The sequence below is a fragment of the Meriones unguiculatus genome, chromosome X, assembly GCF_030254825.1.
Source record: "Meriones unguiculatus strain TT.TT164.6M chromosome X, Bangor_MerUng_6.1, whole genome shotgun sequence".
NCBI lineage: Eukaryota > Metazoa > Chordata > Mammalia > Rodentia > Muridae > Meriones > Meriones unguiculatus.
The window spans coordinates 140,779,724-140,797,105 of record NC_083369.1 but is presented as its reverse complement, the minus strand read 5'-3'; the positions used below and the strand labels follow the sequence as shown (position 1 = coordinate 140,797,105).

The window sequence follows — 17,382 nt, the reverse complement described above, 5'->3', positions numbered from 1 at the left end:
CATGCATCCTGCATTGAGAAGTTTGTGTATTATTTTGGAAACCAAGTAGTGGCAGCTCACCTTCACCCTGATTTTAGGCTGTTTATTTCCTTGGCCAATGTATATTCAGAGACATCTATCTGCTGTGGACAGGGCACCGTGCCAGGTGCCAAGGATACAGATGGTAATGAGAAGTAATGGTCACTGCCTTCACGAAGCTTATTTTGTTGACTCAGAGCTTGACATCTTATAGAGAATGATTTTATTTGTACTTAAGACAGAATACTTTGGTGCTTTATGATGTATAGTTATCAGATTCTTGTCCCTCATTCTTATATAGCCTTATTTGGCTGCATACCCTGAATTTCTTGTTCGCTCTTAAAATTAGCACCTGAGGGGTTTTCATAATAAATGGGATTAGTGGATAAGGAAATAGTCCTCAAAGGCCATTGGGGGAATAATTGAAAAAAAAAAAAAAAAAAAAAAAAAAAACACTAGTTATGTTTCCTCAGCCTGGGGTGGTTTTCTTCTAATTGGAGCTTTTTTATGTTTATAAATGCTAAAGAGCAAGCTCATGCAACATGGATTGTGTAGAAGGAAGCTTTTTGAATAAAATCTTGAAAGGATCCATGTATTGCATGGTGGTTGAGTAGGTAAGCCTAGATTAATAAGAAAGCTTGGGTTGGGGTGGGGGCCATAGTTTAGATACCTGGATTTTTAGATTAAATGAAGACTAACAAATAAAACCTCTCGAAGCAAAACCTTGGCTTAAAAATCCCCCCAGATATTTTACGTTTCTGCCTTGGTAAACAGGATAAAAGGAAGAAAAATATTTGTGAGCATAATTTTCCACTTTCAAATGGTAATTCTAAAAAGAACAATTTGTCTACCCTAGGGTGAAAAGCAAAGGAGTGAAAATGAAGCTGAATTTGAGCTTGCTCCAATGTATTTCTAGAAGAGTCTTCATTTTAAAAAGAATCTTTGCAAAGGGGACTCTTGATTTCATTTTTGTTCTAAGTTTGAGATTTTATAGCTAAGGAATTACTTGTGACCAAGAGAATTCTGGTGAATTCTTTCCAATCATCCAGCTTTGGGGTGTTTGTAGTGATTTCATGGCGAGGCAGAAAGGGCAGGGGTGTCAAACCATATTTTATCCAGTGATGCTGCCTTTCTATAAATACACCTTAACAAATACATTCCAGAATGGGTGTTTACTGTCCATAGTAATGAGGGCACGGATTAGTAGCAGATACCAAAAGAGAGGTGAGCTTATGCTAGCGGGCAGTGCTATGCTCCTGGGCTGTGCAAATGCTCATTACTGTTGGTCTCCTGCCTCTAGAAATGGCCTCCTCTCAGATGTACCCATTAAGGCACTTCAGTGTGAAGCCTATGGAGTAACTCTAGAGTCAGGAAAGAGGATCCCAAGCGGGGTGAAGGAGAGGAGGTTATGAGGCAGTCTCCTATCTGTGCGATATTTCCTACCATAGTGCTAGCCCCGAGAGGGCTGGGACGGTGTATCATATGTCTTCATTGAGCCCACATTACAACTCAGTGTCAGGCACACAGTAGCAACTGTTTGGAGAAAACAGACTAGGGAAGGCTAGACAACAGATGGTTATGTGGTTGCAATGACTGATGGGCACCAGGGGCAGCTCTTAGTTTAGCTTCTTGGAGCTTGGTTCAAGTCCTGCTGCTAGGTAGCCATACGGTTATCTGTCATAAGAAGATAACAGGTTACTTTGTGCCTCGCAGGATTATAAGGACAGATCAAATAGAAGTGCTGAGTGCTTTCAGAAGCAAACATCATCACATAAGCAAAGCTGTGTCAGCTAAGGTCTGATTCTGATGAAGGCGTTTTCTTTTGGCTTTATCCAGTCCTCCCTTTCAAGCCCCGATATCTTTGACTCCCCAAGTCCCGAAGAAGATAAAGAGGAACACATTTCGCTTGCGCACAGAGGAATAGACGTGTCCAAGAAGACTTCCAAGACTGTTACCATATCCCAAGTGAGTGACCAGCCAGGGTGAGGTGTCCCTGCCCTTCCATGAGTGTACTAAGAATGGGTTAGAAACCAAGCAAGATAGATAAGCAGACAATGGGTATGGATGTTTGTCGTTCTTGAGTGAAGGTGATTATCATAGTCATCTGAATCCCTCATACATGTTGCAGAGTCCCTGAGCTACGCACTCAAGGTGTTCAGTTTCCAGTTTCTCTCCTAGTCAGCATTCTTTATACTTCTTCATACTGTCACATTTGAATGAAAAAAAAAAAAGCCCTCAGACACCTCTGTCACCTGATCAACTTTAAAAAGTCGTGGAGTGCCTGAACAGACTCCACTAAGTGCTGTGTTCTCTGCTCACAGACCTGGTCTTTCATGTTCAAAACTGGCAAAAAAAAAATATATATTGTATTTTTTTAAATTTTATACTTCCATGGTATCCCAAGGAAAAGTTGACTTGGGTTCTGCTCTAGAGTAAACTTAAGGCTACAGCATTTGTAATTTCCTCCCATGCCCAGGGGATGGTAAAGCTGATGTAAGTTACCTGTTTCTGAGGGACGAAGAAAACACTGGGGTGGAGGTGGGGGTGCGAACACCCATAGTCTCACCTGCTGAGGAGGCCAAGGCAGGGGGAATCACTCGATCACTCGATTCCAGAGATTTGAGCCTGGATAACACAGTGAAAGGATACTCTCCACCTCAAGAAGAAAAGAGACACGGAGACACACACACACAGGGGCAGAGACACAGACACCAAGGGAGAGAGAAGGGAGGGGCAAGCGGAAGTGTGACTCAGTAGCTTTGAAGAGGAAGCATCCTGTACACATTCACCTCTTCCTAGAGATAAGTGAAGACTTTAAAATCCCATCTTCTTGTACTAAGGAAAGCACCAAGTAGGATTTTTTTTTTTTAATATTAGCAACATTTTAATGTCTAGAAGCACAAAACAGTAGTGACTTGAAGCAGTCATTAGCACAAAGAAATCGAAGGTGGGGTGGGATTTTCCTCCTCATACATTCAAGAGTTTACAGTACAGATTTTGTTGAAAATCTGATACAGTAAGCAGAAGATGATCCTATAAAACAGATACATTTTAATCACCTGCAAAGCCAAGGCATTCTTCCTTTTCAGAGGATTCTATTTACTAAAATTGGATTCAGACCAGTTTTGTTGTTTAGTTTTCTGATGATCATAGGCGGAAGTTCAGTTTCCTGTTCTCTGACATCCCAGGGATGTCTCTACAGTGACACCTACTGGCGGATAGTGGCTTTCCAAGTTTCTGATCTGCACAGCTCTATCCCATTAGCCTAGTTCATGTCCCTGGAGTTGTCAGGTTATACATTTCATTCCTTCAGGAAATCCCACTTGAACTAATTTGACCGAGGGCTGTAGCGATCTAGACCGCGTTAGGCTCTTAAAGACATACTTGTTAGAGGCAGTAGGCTAGTCAGAGAGCCTGTCAGACCGAAAACAGCAAAAGAACTTTGGATCGAAGAAGTATCTGGAAGCCAGTGTTATGAGTACTGGTGGGTCTTGGAGGGTATGGGAAATAGAAGAAGGCACGAGTCCTGGAGTTTACAATATAATCAAAGAAAACCAAAGAAGAGCACAGATTTTCAGACTCCATCAGCCACAGTCACAGTGCTGCGCTGAGGATCCAGCTGGTAGAGGAGAACTGAATCCTACTCCTGCTCTTGATCAGATCCAAGACTCAGGGGCTTTTCCATATAGGCTTCAGTTTCCTGCTTGGTACAATGTGTGTGCAAGGTGATCAGCTGACATCCCAGAGCTGACGTCCAGGGTGCGGTCGCAGCTCTGTAAATGTCAGCTTCTCTCCCCTCTTACTATAACTCCTACTAACAACAAAGCCCGGGCTGGCAGAGTGTGCTCTCCCTGGCAGCAGAGAGTGCTTTTCCTCAATGGTAACTTGGCAGAGAAAAGACGAACAGAGAGATGGGGAACGATGGCCCATCTGCTTTTGGCACGCTCTGCCCAGTCTCTGCCTCTAGCACAGCCTGAATCCAGACTCTACCTCCTTGCTGCCGTGCCAGCCAAACCCCATCTTGGCATCTTCCCTAGGATGGCTAGGGAGGCCGGCTGAGCGCCTGCTGCTGGAGGAAATCCCATGGTTGCTATGCCAAAGCTTCACCACTAGCCTCGGCTTCCACCCTATCACTCACCCCCTCTTCTCCCAAAGGCCTATCCCACTACTTCTCCTCCTCTCCACCTGCCTATCTACCCATCCTCCTTTGCTAGTAGTTCTTCTCTGGGCCTGCCAGGCACTTGTACTCTGTCTCACCTAAGGCTTAGCCACAGCCTGTGTGTTTCTGTCTTCCTTGGGACACCGCTCCACATCAGGCCTTTCCCACCTCTCCATCTTCAGCCTGTCCATCCACGAGATGTTAGGTCTCTCCCCTCATATCTCATACAGCTCAGGGTCTCACTCATCAGTGAAAACAAGCAAAACCTTTCTTCCATCCTACCTCCCCATGAAGCTTCTATGTGAGCTCACCCCCCCTCCATCTTCCTTCCTTTGTCAAGTTTGTGGGGGGAAAAAATTCTTCAAATTGTTGTCAGTACCCATTCATCAACTCATCTCTCACCTTTGGGTCGCTGTCTCTATACTTGTACTATCAAGTGGGTTTCATTTTCTCTCAACCCCTTTCACATACCTAGCCAACCTTCCCCCCACCCCCGGGGATTTCCATAAGCCAAGCTGTTCCACTGGTCTTCCTTCATTCCCTCTTTATTACTTCTTCCCAATTGTCAAGCACTTCATCTCCCTTTTCTTCCTGCCTCACTGATTTAGAATTCCCCAGCTTCTACCACTGGGTATCTTTTCATCTCTCTTCTCCATACCCATGACCTCCATTTCCTGTGGTCAAGCTTATTATTTTAGTTGCTTGTTCTTCTCACTAGGCACACCCCATCAACTAGGCCTTCAGGTTCCTAAAATTCAAAACTTAAAATGATTATCTGGAATGATCTAGGTCTTCGTCCATGAAAGTTCTCACCTCTGCCTGGTTCCTCCCTCCCCTCCTGTGGCCCCAGGTTTTCTCCTCCTCCTCTTCCACTTCCTCCTCCTCTTCTTCTTCTTCTGTTTTTTTTAAGACAGGAGACAGGGTTTCTCTGGTAGCCTTGGCTGTCCTAGACTTGATTTGTCAACCAGGCAGGCCTCGAACTCACAGTGATCCTTTTTCCTCTGCTTTCCCAAGTGCTGGCATTAAAGGTATGTGCCACCACGCCGGGCCCATGTTTCTATCTTTGTTTTTCCTCCTATATTCTGTCCAGGCCCTCATCTCCCTGACAATGGGCAGTCTGACCTATGAGGGCAGAGACTGCATTGACCTTCCCAGTCCCCACTCCAGTACCAGGAGTCATACCTGCTGACCTTTGCTAGATGGACTTGCCTTACCCACATCTCTCAAAAGAGTCTCCATTCTAGGTCACCACCTAAGTCAGATACTCACTGTTTCTAGCTTGCATTGTGTCACAGTCTTAGAAGTTCTATCTAGCTCCAGGCTTGCCAGCTCTCAGGCCTTTCTACCTCCACAGCAATCACGAGCAGGGTGTGCAGCCATTTGAACAAGCTCCTTCCCTCCCCACTCCCAGCCTTACTTTCGCCTCCTCCCTTTAGCTGAGCCATGATTCCAACTATGTTTTGCTTCCTGCTCTCTAGGCCATTGCCTAGGACCTCCCCTCCTCCAATAGCTTCTCTCTCCTGTAGTCTTTTTCCCTCTGACAAGATGGCACTGTTAGCCACTTGCTTCTTCCATCCCATACTGTGGCTGCTTTGGTGTGTTTCTGGGGCTCTCTGTGCTTCCTCCCTCTTGTACAGTCTTCCTCCTGTGCTGCAGTGTATTGCTTGTCTGTCTGCCGGTGCCCCTTGTGAGTGCTAAGGTCCTAGGGACCAGGCAAATGTCTTGCTTACTTCAGGATCTGTAGGGCCTGGCAAACAATTTGTGCATCTTTCAGTGTCTATGAAACCAATCTGGGACTGTTTTGTCTAGCAAGGAAATGAAATTTAATACACAGAGATAGCCCTTGGGTAGTGGTCTGTGTGCACCAAGTTGGCCAGAGATGGCTTGTGGGTGAGAGACTAGATGAGGAGAGTGTGCAGAGACTGCTGTGGGGTTGGGTATTAAAGGAAGGTTTGACTTGCCAGGACAGGGAGGCAGCCCCTGCACAGATCCCCGGCTCTGAAGCCTCTCCAACCTTCCCTTTTCACAGGTGTCGGACAACAAGGCTTCCCTGCCACCCAAGCCAGGGGCCATGGCAGCTGGCAGCAGTGGGCCAGCTTCAGTGGCATCTTCCCCCATGCCATCCTCTTTGGGAACATCTGGACACAGACCCAGTTCTCCATCTCTGTTCATCACAGAAGGAAAACCAAAGATGGAGTCCGCAATCGGCAGCCAGGCTGCTGTAGAGGAGCTTAAGACACAAGTCCGTGAGCTGAGGAGCATCATTGAGACCATGAAGGACCAGCAGAAGTGAGTGCCAGGGACCCTTCGCAGCTGCTTTCCAGGTGGCTCTCCATTGGGTAACCACGGCTTAGTTCTGAAAGCTTGGATCTCACTCTGCCCAGAGGGTGGGCTAACCCTTTGCATTGAGAGAGGCGGTAGTGCTGGAAGTGGATATGGACTCCAGGAGGCCTAATTTATGCTTAAATTACGGTGTGTGTGTGTGTGTGTGTGTGTGTGTGTGTGTGTGTGTGTGTGTGTGTGCGTGTGGTTTTATATTTAGCCTACTATGTGCCAAAGAGCACAGGTTGGCTGTATGATATACAGGGATAAGTCACTTTCAAGGACAGACAGTCTCAGCAGACTGCTAAAAAAAAAAACAAAAACAAAAAAAAACTTTCCAATTACATTTAGTGTGCATGCATGTTGTGTGTGTGTGTGTGTGTGTATATCGAACAGAGGACAGCTTTCAGGAGTTGGTTCTCTCCTTCCACAATGTGAAGTCATCAGGCTTAGCAACAAGCACCTTTACCTGCTTAACCATCTTAGCAGCTTTTCATCACTGTGGCAGAATTTCAAGAAACTCAACTTTTAACTATGGGAGGTTCTGGGCTAAAGATGTTAGCTCAGAGGCTGCAATCACTTCCTGCTATTACAAAGCACCACCAGCGGTTCGTTTCCCAGCACCCACATAGCAGTTCACAACTATCCGTAACTCCGATTCCAAGGCATCTCATGTCCTCTTCTGGTCTCCGGGGGCACCAAGCATGTACAGGCTACACACATATACAATACGTGCAAACACTCGTACATACAAAATAAAAGCAACTTTGAAAAGTAGGTGGGAATTTTGGTTCACGGCTTTGGTCCATGGCAATTGCATATCACGGCAGTGGGCCTAATAAGGGAGGAACTTCCTCACCTCATGGCAGCCAGGAACAGCAATCGGCCAGGAGTCCCAGTGTTCCTTACACATTCCTACTAGGCCCCTAAAGGCCCATAACCTCCCACTAGCAGCACAGGCTGGAGGTCAAGGCTTTTTCCGGTGGACTTTAGAAGGGCATTCACAAGCCAAACAGTAGGAGTACATCTACAGATTCTTTTGATTTTGTTTATAACCCTGTGTGTGTTGCGGAGAGGAGGCATCATGCACTTGTGTACAGGGATCATAGAGAGACCAGAGCTGTCCAGTCCCTTAGGACTGGAGTTCGTGGGGTCTGTGAGCCATCCAGCATGGGCATTGGAATCTGAACGCAAATCCTCGGGAAGGGCAATATGCACTCTGAACCCGCGAGCCACCTCTAGCACTCACTATCTTCATCACGGACTCTTCCTGTAGCATTAGGGGAAAAATATACATTCTTAATTTAGATGACAGATAAAACCACTAAGCTTGCACGTAGGAAATCTTTAAAGCCAAGATCTTTCTGTCAAGAACATGTCCTCATCATGAGACTCGGGGGCCTTTTCTCATGCATGCCCACATATATACTGTCACATCTCTTATCCCCAGAGAGCACTTGAGTAGGACGAGAAGCCTGTGAACAAAAATAAAATATCCTAGCCCAGGATGGCCTGGGATGCTGTGTACTGGGAAAAGGCTGGGAGCAATATTAGCAGTGGTAGGCAGCACTTAAAGAAACTGAGGCTCACGGACTGTGAATTGAGAGCTCAATTAAGCTCTTTCTGGAAAGGATCTTTCTTTTGTTTTCTTGCTTATCTTTTTTTCATTTTTATTTTCATTTATGTTTTTATTAATTACAGTTTATTTACTTTATCTCCCAGCTGCCCTCCTCCCCTCCCAATCCCACCCTCCCTCATTTCCACCCATGCCCCTCCCCAAATCCAATGATAAGGGAGGGCTTCCTTCCCTTCCATCTGATCCTAGTCTATGAGGTCTCATCAGGAGTGGCTGAACTGTCTTCCTCTGTGGCCTGGTAAGCTGATCCCCCCTCAGGGAGAGGTGATCAAAGAGCAGGCCACTGAGTTCATGTAAGAGACAGTCAAAGGATCTTTCTTAAGGTGCTTCGCAGAGAAGCATTTCCTGAGCATTTTGAAAAAAAGAAAGAAAGAAAGAAAGAAAGAAAGAAAGAAAGAAAGAAAGAAAGAAAGAAAGAAAGAAAGAAAGAAAGAAGTGATCTGGAATGACTAGTGGCAGGAGACTTCAGCAGAAGGAATAGCGTGAAGCTTCATGGGCAACTGAACAGCATTGTGGGTCATCATCTCCCTGGGCACCTGGCCACCCTGGTTCAGAAGGATTATGAGGGTAATGATGAGAGGGGCTGCCAAATTCCTGCAGCCTAGAGGAGGGGGTCCTGGGGCTGGTATTGACTTATGCTTGCCTCTCTTCCAAGGATGGAGGGCCCTGAAGTATTCCGTGCTCAGACACTCTGGGGAACAATTGGGTTACATAAAGTTGATTTGTTCTCCGAAGGACTTTTTGAAGTCTTCACCACACAGTGGGAGGACAGGGAAGACAGCGTATGCAATTTTGAAAATGTATGTAACCTCAAGACTCTTAGCATGTTCTACGATAGGGGTTCCAAGGAACTAACTTTGAACAATGTGAGCTAAGGGGGGGGGGGGGTTCTGGTCCATTCAGGCTAGACAATGAGTGAAACTGGGCTTCTTCAAATCACTTCCTGATCGGAAGAGATTCAGCAGATAAATATGCACAACTGGTGAGATGACATTGGAAAGAGTTTCCATAGGCCATCCAGCCTCCCTTAAACATCTTAATGTTCCTGGTTCCTGTGTGGCTTTAGAAGCTGTAGGTTCAGGCACCCAAGGGACATCTATATCCAGGGAACACGTGTCCTTTGCCAAGACAATGACTCCATGGTTCCATCACATTCGGCCTTCTGAAAAGGACTATATTAGGATCTGACTTACCTGCATCCGGGTCTTTGGGGAGCAGGCTGAAAGCTACCCACAACTCTGATAGCTTTAAAGCCTGTGAGTCATCAGCCACAATGCTCCTTCCACAGTCAATAGTTTAATTAATCAGTAGCTCGGGATGCCAACCCTCACTTCAAATACCTGAGTCTCCTAGCCTTCTTTAGCCTGGCCCTTCTGCCCACCGTCAGGGAGTCCCCACCAAGTTTTACCTTCTCTCCTGCTGTCACTTGCCCTGTAGCATACAATTCACGTCTGTCCCAACTGACTCTCCTCCTCAAATGTGCTTGGCTTTCAGAGGCAGGCTCACCTCCTTACTCTGCCTTGAAGTTTCTCCGGCTGCTCCATCTCCCTTTATCCTTGCAGAATAATGCCGTAATTCACTAGTTCAAGGCAGAGTGGCTTTTTTTTTTTACACCATCTTCTCCAACTGACTTCCTCTTCCTAGACTGTGACCCACTTAAGACTATGCCTGCCGAGTTGTCTTGGTTGGACTGCTCGTTTAGGACCTCACTGTTGACAGCTTTCCTAAGCCATAACTGGGAACCATACAGATATGGATGTATAATGTGCCCTTAAATAACTGTATCAATGAACCACAGATAGCTTGTGTCAGTCTCGCGTATAGGGGACCATCACAATATTCATCGGGAGTTGCACACTACAGTGTCACTGCTTCCATGTTCACTGTGCTGTTTCTGAAGTCTTTGGTCTTTTTTTCCCATTTCTCAAATGTACACGTGTCTAATACCTCAAAACAAAGGGAATACAGAACTTAGATCGGTCCAAAGAACAAAGGCTCAGCTTTGCAGGATGGGTAGCTTCATTCAACTTCATCATTTCAAAGTGGAAAAGGCATTAGGCTGTAGGTCCTATGTTCATCCTCTTTCAGATTTCATTTCTATATTGTTAATTCATGTGTTGCAGGTCCAGTTAGTCTAGCATAAGGTAAAGTCAGTCTGTAGGATTTTGTGAGAATTACTGAAAACATACGAGTAGCCTATTTCAGGTTAAGTTCTGTATAAAAATGAAGTATATATGGAGAGGTAAAAAAATGTCTGCAGTGGGTCCACGGAGATGGCTCAGTGAGAAAATGTATCCCACACAAACATGAAGACCTAAGTTCAGATCTCAAGCATCTATAATCCCAGCACTCGGGAGGCAGAAGCAAGGAGCTCAGGTCTTACTGGCTGACTAGTCTAGCTGAATCAGCAAGCTTTAGGCTCAGTGAAAGACCCTGTCTCAAACAATGACATACAAAAAAGTTGAGGAGGACACTTGATATCATCAATCACTGGCCTCGACATGTGCACGCACACACACACACACACATACACACACACTGACGTGAAAAAACACACAAACTGTCTACAATGAAAATTAAGTACTCAGTGGTCCTGTTATAAAGAGAAGTTAGAGGAAAGATGATGATAGATATGATTCTGGGTATTTTGAATCTAGCTATTAGAGAAATCATGTGCCTTATCCCCCTCCCAACCCCACCATCTTCTTCTACTAGGAGAAATTTAGCCTAAGGGATTGCTAAGGTCATTTCCAGACCTGACATTTGAAGGCTACATGCTTTGGTGGCTTCCTCCCAAATAACAGCAGACCTTTTTGGTCTAAAAGAAATCATAAGAAGTAATAGTACAAAAAAGTATGTTTGGGGGCCGTGAGATGGTTCAGTGGGTAAAGGGGCTTGCCACCGGTCTTTGTTAGCTTTCTGTTGCTGTGATAAAGACCATGACAAAATCTAACTTAGGATGAAATGTTTATTTGGCTTATAGGTTACAGTCTATCATTAGCGCAGGGACTGGGAGTCAGGAACTAAGGCCGAAACCACAGTGTTGCTCACTGCCTTGCTCCCCATTGACTTGCTCAGCCTGTTTTCTCATATAACCCAGGACCCACCTGACAGAGGTAGCCTCCTGCACAGTGGGCTGGACCTTCCCACATGAATCATTCATCAAAAACCACTCCACAGACTTGTCTACAGGCCACTCTAGTGGAGGCATTTTCTCAATTGAGACTCTTGCTCTGCTGATGACTCTGTTTTGTGTCAAGTTGACAAAAGCTTACACAGCACACCCAACAATGCAAACCAGGGATGAACTGAGTTCACCCCCTGGAACCCATGTAAAGGTGAGAAGAGAAACAACTCTCAGAGAACAAAGTTGTTCTCTGACCTTCATACAATGTAGAAAGCATCCTCCTGGCCCCATTACAGATGCATGCACAGACACAGATACTCAGGGACACACACACACAAACACACACACACACACACACACACACACACACACACATGGGGTAGGGGGAGGAGAGGAAGAGAAGGAGAGAGACTAAAAGAGAAGAAATTATGTTTGGTCCTTTGTATAAAGGTCAGATGGATTTCATATTGATATTAGATTTTTTTTTTTTATCTCTCATTGGAAAACTCTGGGCTTTAATTTTATTCCATTGGTATTTGCTTTTCAGACGTGAGATTAAGCAGTTACTGTCAGAGTTGGATGAAGAGAAGAAAATTCGGCTTCGGTTGCAGGTAGGTCCCTAAGCACTCTACAGTCTGTGAGGCCTGGGTTCAGTTGGGAACGGAGGCAAAGTCAGGGCTTCAAGTTGAAAAGAAACAATTGCTGTTGGGCGTGGTGGCTCATGCTTTTTAATTCCAGCCCTGGGGAGGTTGAGGAAGGAGGATCACAGGTTCCAGAGAAGCCTAAGCTATAGAGTGAGTTCCGTAATAGCCTGAGCTACTAAGTGAGATCCTGTTTAAAAAGAAGGGGAACTAGTAATAGTAGTAATAAAATAATAATAATCATAATAATTGATGTCACAAGAATGTATCAGAATCACAGAGTTTTTATATTCTGTTCTTACCTGAGTTCCAGATGTTTTGGGGGCAAGGAAGAGGTACATCAGCATGCTCTTAGTTGGGCTTCTAGTTTAGAATTTATTTTAAACGTATCCTCTATAAAGCATCCCTCCAGTTATGATGATATAGGATGCCTTATCCATACCAAGTACCAGAGGATATGGCATGTGGGATGCTCTGTTGCTACCTGGGGTCAATCACGTGGTCCCTGGAGGGACCACAGATCTCCACGTTGGTATTTTAGTTCAACTTTTCATTTCTCCCCAATGGCCTTGTTAGTCCTTTCCATGGCATCTGAGCTCTGTCCTCTTCTAGCCACTGATGGAGATCTTAGGGGGTGGGGTGAGGGGGTGATCATTCCAAAGACTGACTTTACTGCTCATTCAGTTTGGACCCATGCTGCTTAAAAAGAGAATAGGAATGGCTCACCATCCTTTTGGGAGTGTTTACACCTACCCTTTGGTGCCACCTAAAGCTACCCTCAGTTGGTCCTGACTGCCTTCTTTGCCCTCTGACCAGGAATCTAGTCATTGATGCTTCTGATAACCTTTGGGGCCTAGGAAGCTGGGAGTTACTAGGCACACTCTTTGTCAGGTTACTGTGCCTGTATGCCCTTAGGTTTCTTTTGTTTCTGACATTGTTCTTCATTCAGATGTCATTTTACCAATTTCATCCCTAAAATTTGTCAGCTTGAGTCTTTCCTTTGCATTGATAAAGGTATACTCTCTTTCAGCATCTCTAAATGCAGCCATTTCATGATGTCTCTGCTGATTTTTCCCCCTCTTTATAGATGGAAGTGAATGACATAAAGAAAGCTCTTCAATCAAAGTGAATACTTGATAATTGAGATGTTACATTATTCACCCTGAGTCCAAGACTCAAATTTTCTGCCCCAGCCAAAATCATCCTGTGCCAAAAGATTAAAGGTTTGCCTCAATATGTCCCCGTTTGAACAATTAGCACAAAAGTCTTGATAGCACAACACAAATTCCATCCAAGAGGAGAATCTTTCCCATGGTGTTGTCCTGGCTCTGGCAGTGGTTGTGATTTCTAGCCAATTGTGCTAAAGGCTTTTCTACCTTGAGATCTCCTGCAAGATGAAAACTCAGGCAGTTTAGTCCATAGTAGTACTATTTTGATGATATTTTCCATTAATAAAATGTAATTTCAGGTTATTCGTTTACAGGCTTTATAATTTTATGATTTTTTTTAATTGTGTTTTGTCATAGATGCCCCTAGTGTTTGTGCTAACCTAGTCAGAAGCAAGTGTCTTGATCACTTGCTGCAGATCAAATGAACGCCACCTGGCTTTGTATCCCCCTTTAGGATTCTATTACATATGCAATTTGAGGTCCAACCCTTCCCTTTCCCTGCCAGCCGACCCCTACCACTCTAAGAGAAATTTTAGCTTATATATGATGGTATATTTACAAAAAAGAGAAAGAGAAAATCTGGTATTTGCAATGATCTGTGCCTTCTTTCTACCACCCTCTTGATTGGAGCTTTTGTGATGCAGCTACCATGATCCAAAAAAAAGAAAAAAAAGAAAAAAGAAAAAAAAAAAAAAAAAAGAAATAAAAATCAGCCACTTATCCTTGTCCAGTAGAGGCCGCTGTCTTCACAGCTTCTCTCACCATAGCCAAAGGTCCTAAGAGGAGACAGCTGGGAAGTCTGGCCTGCTCTTTGGTACCAGCTGTGACTTTTCAGTTTCTCCTGCTTTGAAGTTGTTCACGAAACTAGAAATGTCACTCCAGCTTGATTGTTTTATCATCAGCCAAGTTAAACCCCTGCTTCCTGCCTTTTACACCTATTGTGTGAACAGAATATGCATTATTAAACAAAAATAAAGAAAAATAAAATGCAAGTGGGGGGGAGTTGGATTATTTCCTGCACTGGGTTGTGTGTGTGTGTGCGCGTGTGTGTGCGTGTGCGTGCATGTGTGTGCTGTGGTGTGTTATTGTTTAATCTGTATTCACCGTGTCATTTGCCTTGCTTACTTGTAACCCCCTCCTCAGATCCAGGAGAATGGGAGGAGGGTCTTGTGGAAATGTAGCTATTGGATCTTTCCTGCACTTGTGGAATTGCTTTTCCTTTCCCGATGAAACTGATGTTTGCTTGTCTGCTTTCTCTTTAGATTACAGCCTTAGACTATGTAACTGTTTTCTCATCTTTAGCTGAAAATGGGGGGGAGGGGGCATCCTGTACTGCAAAGATTGTTGATGGGGTAAAGGTGGAGGGGGTGGTCCCTCAATAGTACTCAAATATGTCTGATGTGTTTCTAAACTGCTGCTTTGTCTATTTCCTGCTTTTTATAGTGAAACTTACTAAACATTAATAGATTTTCACTACCACAAAGAATGAGAATTGATGACACTGGAGGAATGATGCAAAAACCTCAATGATTCATCATTGAAAATACAACAAATAAATGTCTCTTCCTTTTTCTTCCCGTCGCCCTCCCCATGCCTTGTTCTCACTTGCATACTTGTCCTACCTGCTCGAGGCTATCACCTCCTTCCAAGTATTTACAGATTCCTGATGTCCTAGACTTCATGGGTGGGGACACAGTTAAGGGAAGGGAATGTGTTGTAAAGAAGTCATTCTTCATTCCCACCTGTGAAAATATTTGCCCTTTCAGCAGCCATGGTCTCGGTATGCTTGAGGCAGGGGTACAAAGTTTCTATGAGCAGTATAAAATAAAGCATTCCTGTCACTGTGCTAAGCTTTTCTGCATTACACTTGGAGCTCTACAAGAGTGAAGACTAGATTCTTAACGTCTTAATTTCTCATTCCTTTATCAAGAAAATCCATAATGATGATATAGAATGTTTATACAGAATGAGATCATTAACAATGAAGGTCAGAGTTCAGTGGGTACTGGTAACATGGACTATAGAGGTTTGAATTCATCCCATAAGAGAGGCATTGGATTGCTTTGGGGTTAGAAAGGGGGAATGGAGATGGATAAACAGAGAGACAAACACACACACACACACACACAGAGAGAGAGAGAGAGAGAGAGAGAGAGAGAGATTATAGAAAAATAAGCTGGTATATCCAGTTTTATTACTGTCCGTTGAGCTAACCAGCAAGGAAACTGTGCATCATAGAACTGGATGAGCCACTGCCCAAATAGCTACCATCTTTATTCTTGACCAAATAGATCCATTAAGAGCATTGAAAAGCATGGAATTATAACTTTTTTTAAAAAAAAAATTAAAATTCCTTTATGTTCAGCATGGACTCAGCCAGGCATCCATAAAGATTATTATTTCTTGCTTCATTTTTAAAGTTGTATTTAGAAAAGCCTTGCATACTGTGCAAGAAAAGATGATTAAAATAAAATTTTGTGTAAAAGAAGATGATGATTAAAATAAAATTTTGTAAAAATATTTTTGTTGAAAGTTGCCATGGTTCAAGTTCAGGAATAATGTCATGGAACAAAAACCCCGTTTCTCTATTTTACACATTTTGACTACTGTGACAGAAATGTCCTTAAAAGATACAAAGTTATCCATTAAAGTCTGTGCCCGTGAATTTCATTTTTTTTTAAATTGTTTGATTTCGAAGCATAACATGTTAGCTAGGTATACATTCTTTTTTAGTGTAGAAGCCATCACATTATCACTATTGGAATAATTGTGTAAACCCATTCTTATTCTTACCCAGCTCTCAAGGCAGCACATTCAAGTACACAATCTATTTTCTCCAATAAGAATATCCTGTATCTGTCATCACATGAGCCTGTGGTTAGTAATGGTGTGGTTTTATTTCCTCTCATAAGCAGCTTCTTTATGATAAGATTGCAAGGTGTGTAATTTATTGCCCATAGTTGCCATGGCTTGTATAAAAATAACCCCCAAATTCCATAAAGAATTTTGAATTATAACCTGAGGTCATCACGGCCATTTTTTTTTTTTTTTTTTTTTTTGCATCACATTAGGTTTTAGTCCTTTAGTTATTTTTGTACAAACTAATGTCAAGATGTTTCTGCACTAAGAGCACTTGATTAAAAGCATTTCTCTTTGCTTCTGTACAAATGATAACTGGAACAAAACAGCACATTTATGAGTTACATGGTGTCAGCATGGCTGACTGGAGCATCTGACAGAAGGACGATTGGTGCTTAGGGCTTGGCTGAGTGATAGAGATGCTGTTCCTAAACCTAGCTTGGCGGAGTCTAGGCAAAAGAAATCCCTTTCTCATCCAGAAATTAATATCAGTCATATAAGGACTGATAAGGAAGATCAAGTTGCTAAAGGAGATGAGCCATATCTATCTACCAAGTTCTGTCCCTGGCCAATCCTTGCTTTTCTCAGACAGAGTAAAATTGCAAAGCTTAGGGAAAATACTTACCCTTTTTTCCAAGGCGTCTCTTTTTTTCTTTGAGGGATAACCTAAAAATGTCATTTCCTTGTGATTTTTGTGTTTGGTTTCAAGACGGTTCATCAGCTAAATTGGCTTAACAATTGGTAGCCACCTTAAGAGTTATTTTATAATTAATAGAATAATGAAATATTGCATTTCTGAGGCACCTTCCCAGCAAACCGCAAAGCTTGCCAACATACCTCTTCTCTCAAGAATTAGGTACAGTCTATAGGGACAGAAAAGATGAGGATGCTTTCAAGACTTCATATCTGCATAATTGAAACTTGTTTCCATTTAAACAGAATGGTCCCATTGAGGTCAACCTGGGCCCTGGTCTAAGTTACTCCATATTGCTTAAAAGTGGTTTTTCAGGTCGTGCCTTACCCTATGAGACTCACCTCTGATTTTGCAGAAGATGACTGTGCACGTGGAGGGAATATCTAAACAGCTCCATCTGTTGGGCATCACCCACCTAGCAGAGACTGACAAATGACTTACTCCTGGCAGGAAAAAAAAAAGTGTCACCATTTAAATTGACTGGGGATGAACTGAGATTGCAGGGGTGCATGAACATATGAAAATAGCATCAGCAAAAACAGGCTTAAGTACTTATGGGAGACAGTAGACAAAGGAGGGGGGTGTAACTCCATATAAAGAGGTGGACACCTAGCACAAAGATGATGGCCTCCACCAACCTGTCATCTGACTGTTACATAGTGTATGCATCAAGGACCCACAGAGAGAGTCTTTAACTGTCATGCTGTTTTCAGCTGGGCCTCAGTCCTTGCTGTTGATACAGCCTAACCCATCTGCA

General features: G+C 43.6%; 1 protein-coding gene across 12 annotated transcripts in view; it reads left to right on the top strand.

Annotated features, from left to right (window-relative positions):
• The window catches only part of Sh3kbp1 (SH3 domain containing kinase binding protein 1), a 362,797-nt gene extending 348,733 nt beyond the window's left edge, over window positions 1-14,064 (top strand). For 9 of the 12 annotated variants that reach the window (XM_060375093.1, XM_060375096.1, XM_060375091.1 and 6 more), the window contains 4 exons: window positions 1,855-1,983; window positions 6,207-6,466; window positions 11,810-11,873; window positions 12,991-14,064. In XM_060375093.1, the coding sequence (XP_060231076.1) occupies window positions 1,855-1,983; window positions 6,207-6,466; window positions 11,810-11,873; window positions 12,991-13,032 (495 nt within the window). In that variant the 3' untranslated portion in view covers window positions 13,033-14,064. The remainder of the gene's footprint in view (window positions 1-1,854; window positions 1,984-6,206; window positions 6,467-11,809; window positions 11,874-12,990) is intronic. The other 3 variants (XM_060375097.1, XM_060375099.1, XM_060375100.1) reach the window with 1 other exon arrangement.
• The last annotated feature ends 3,318 nt before the right edge of the window (window positions 14,065-17,382 follow it).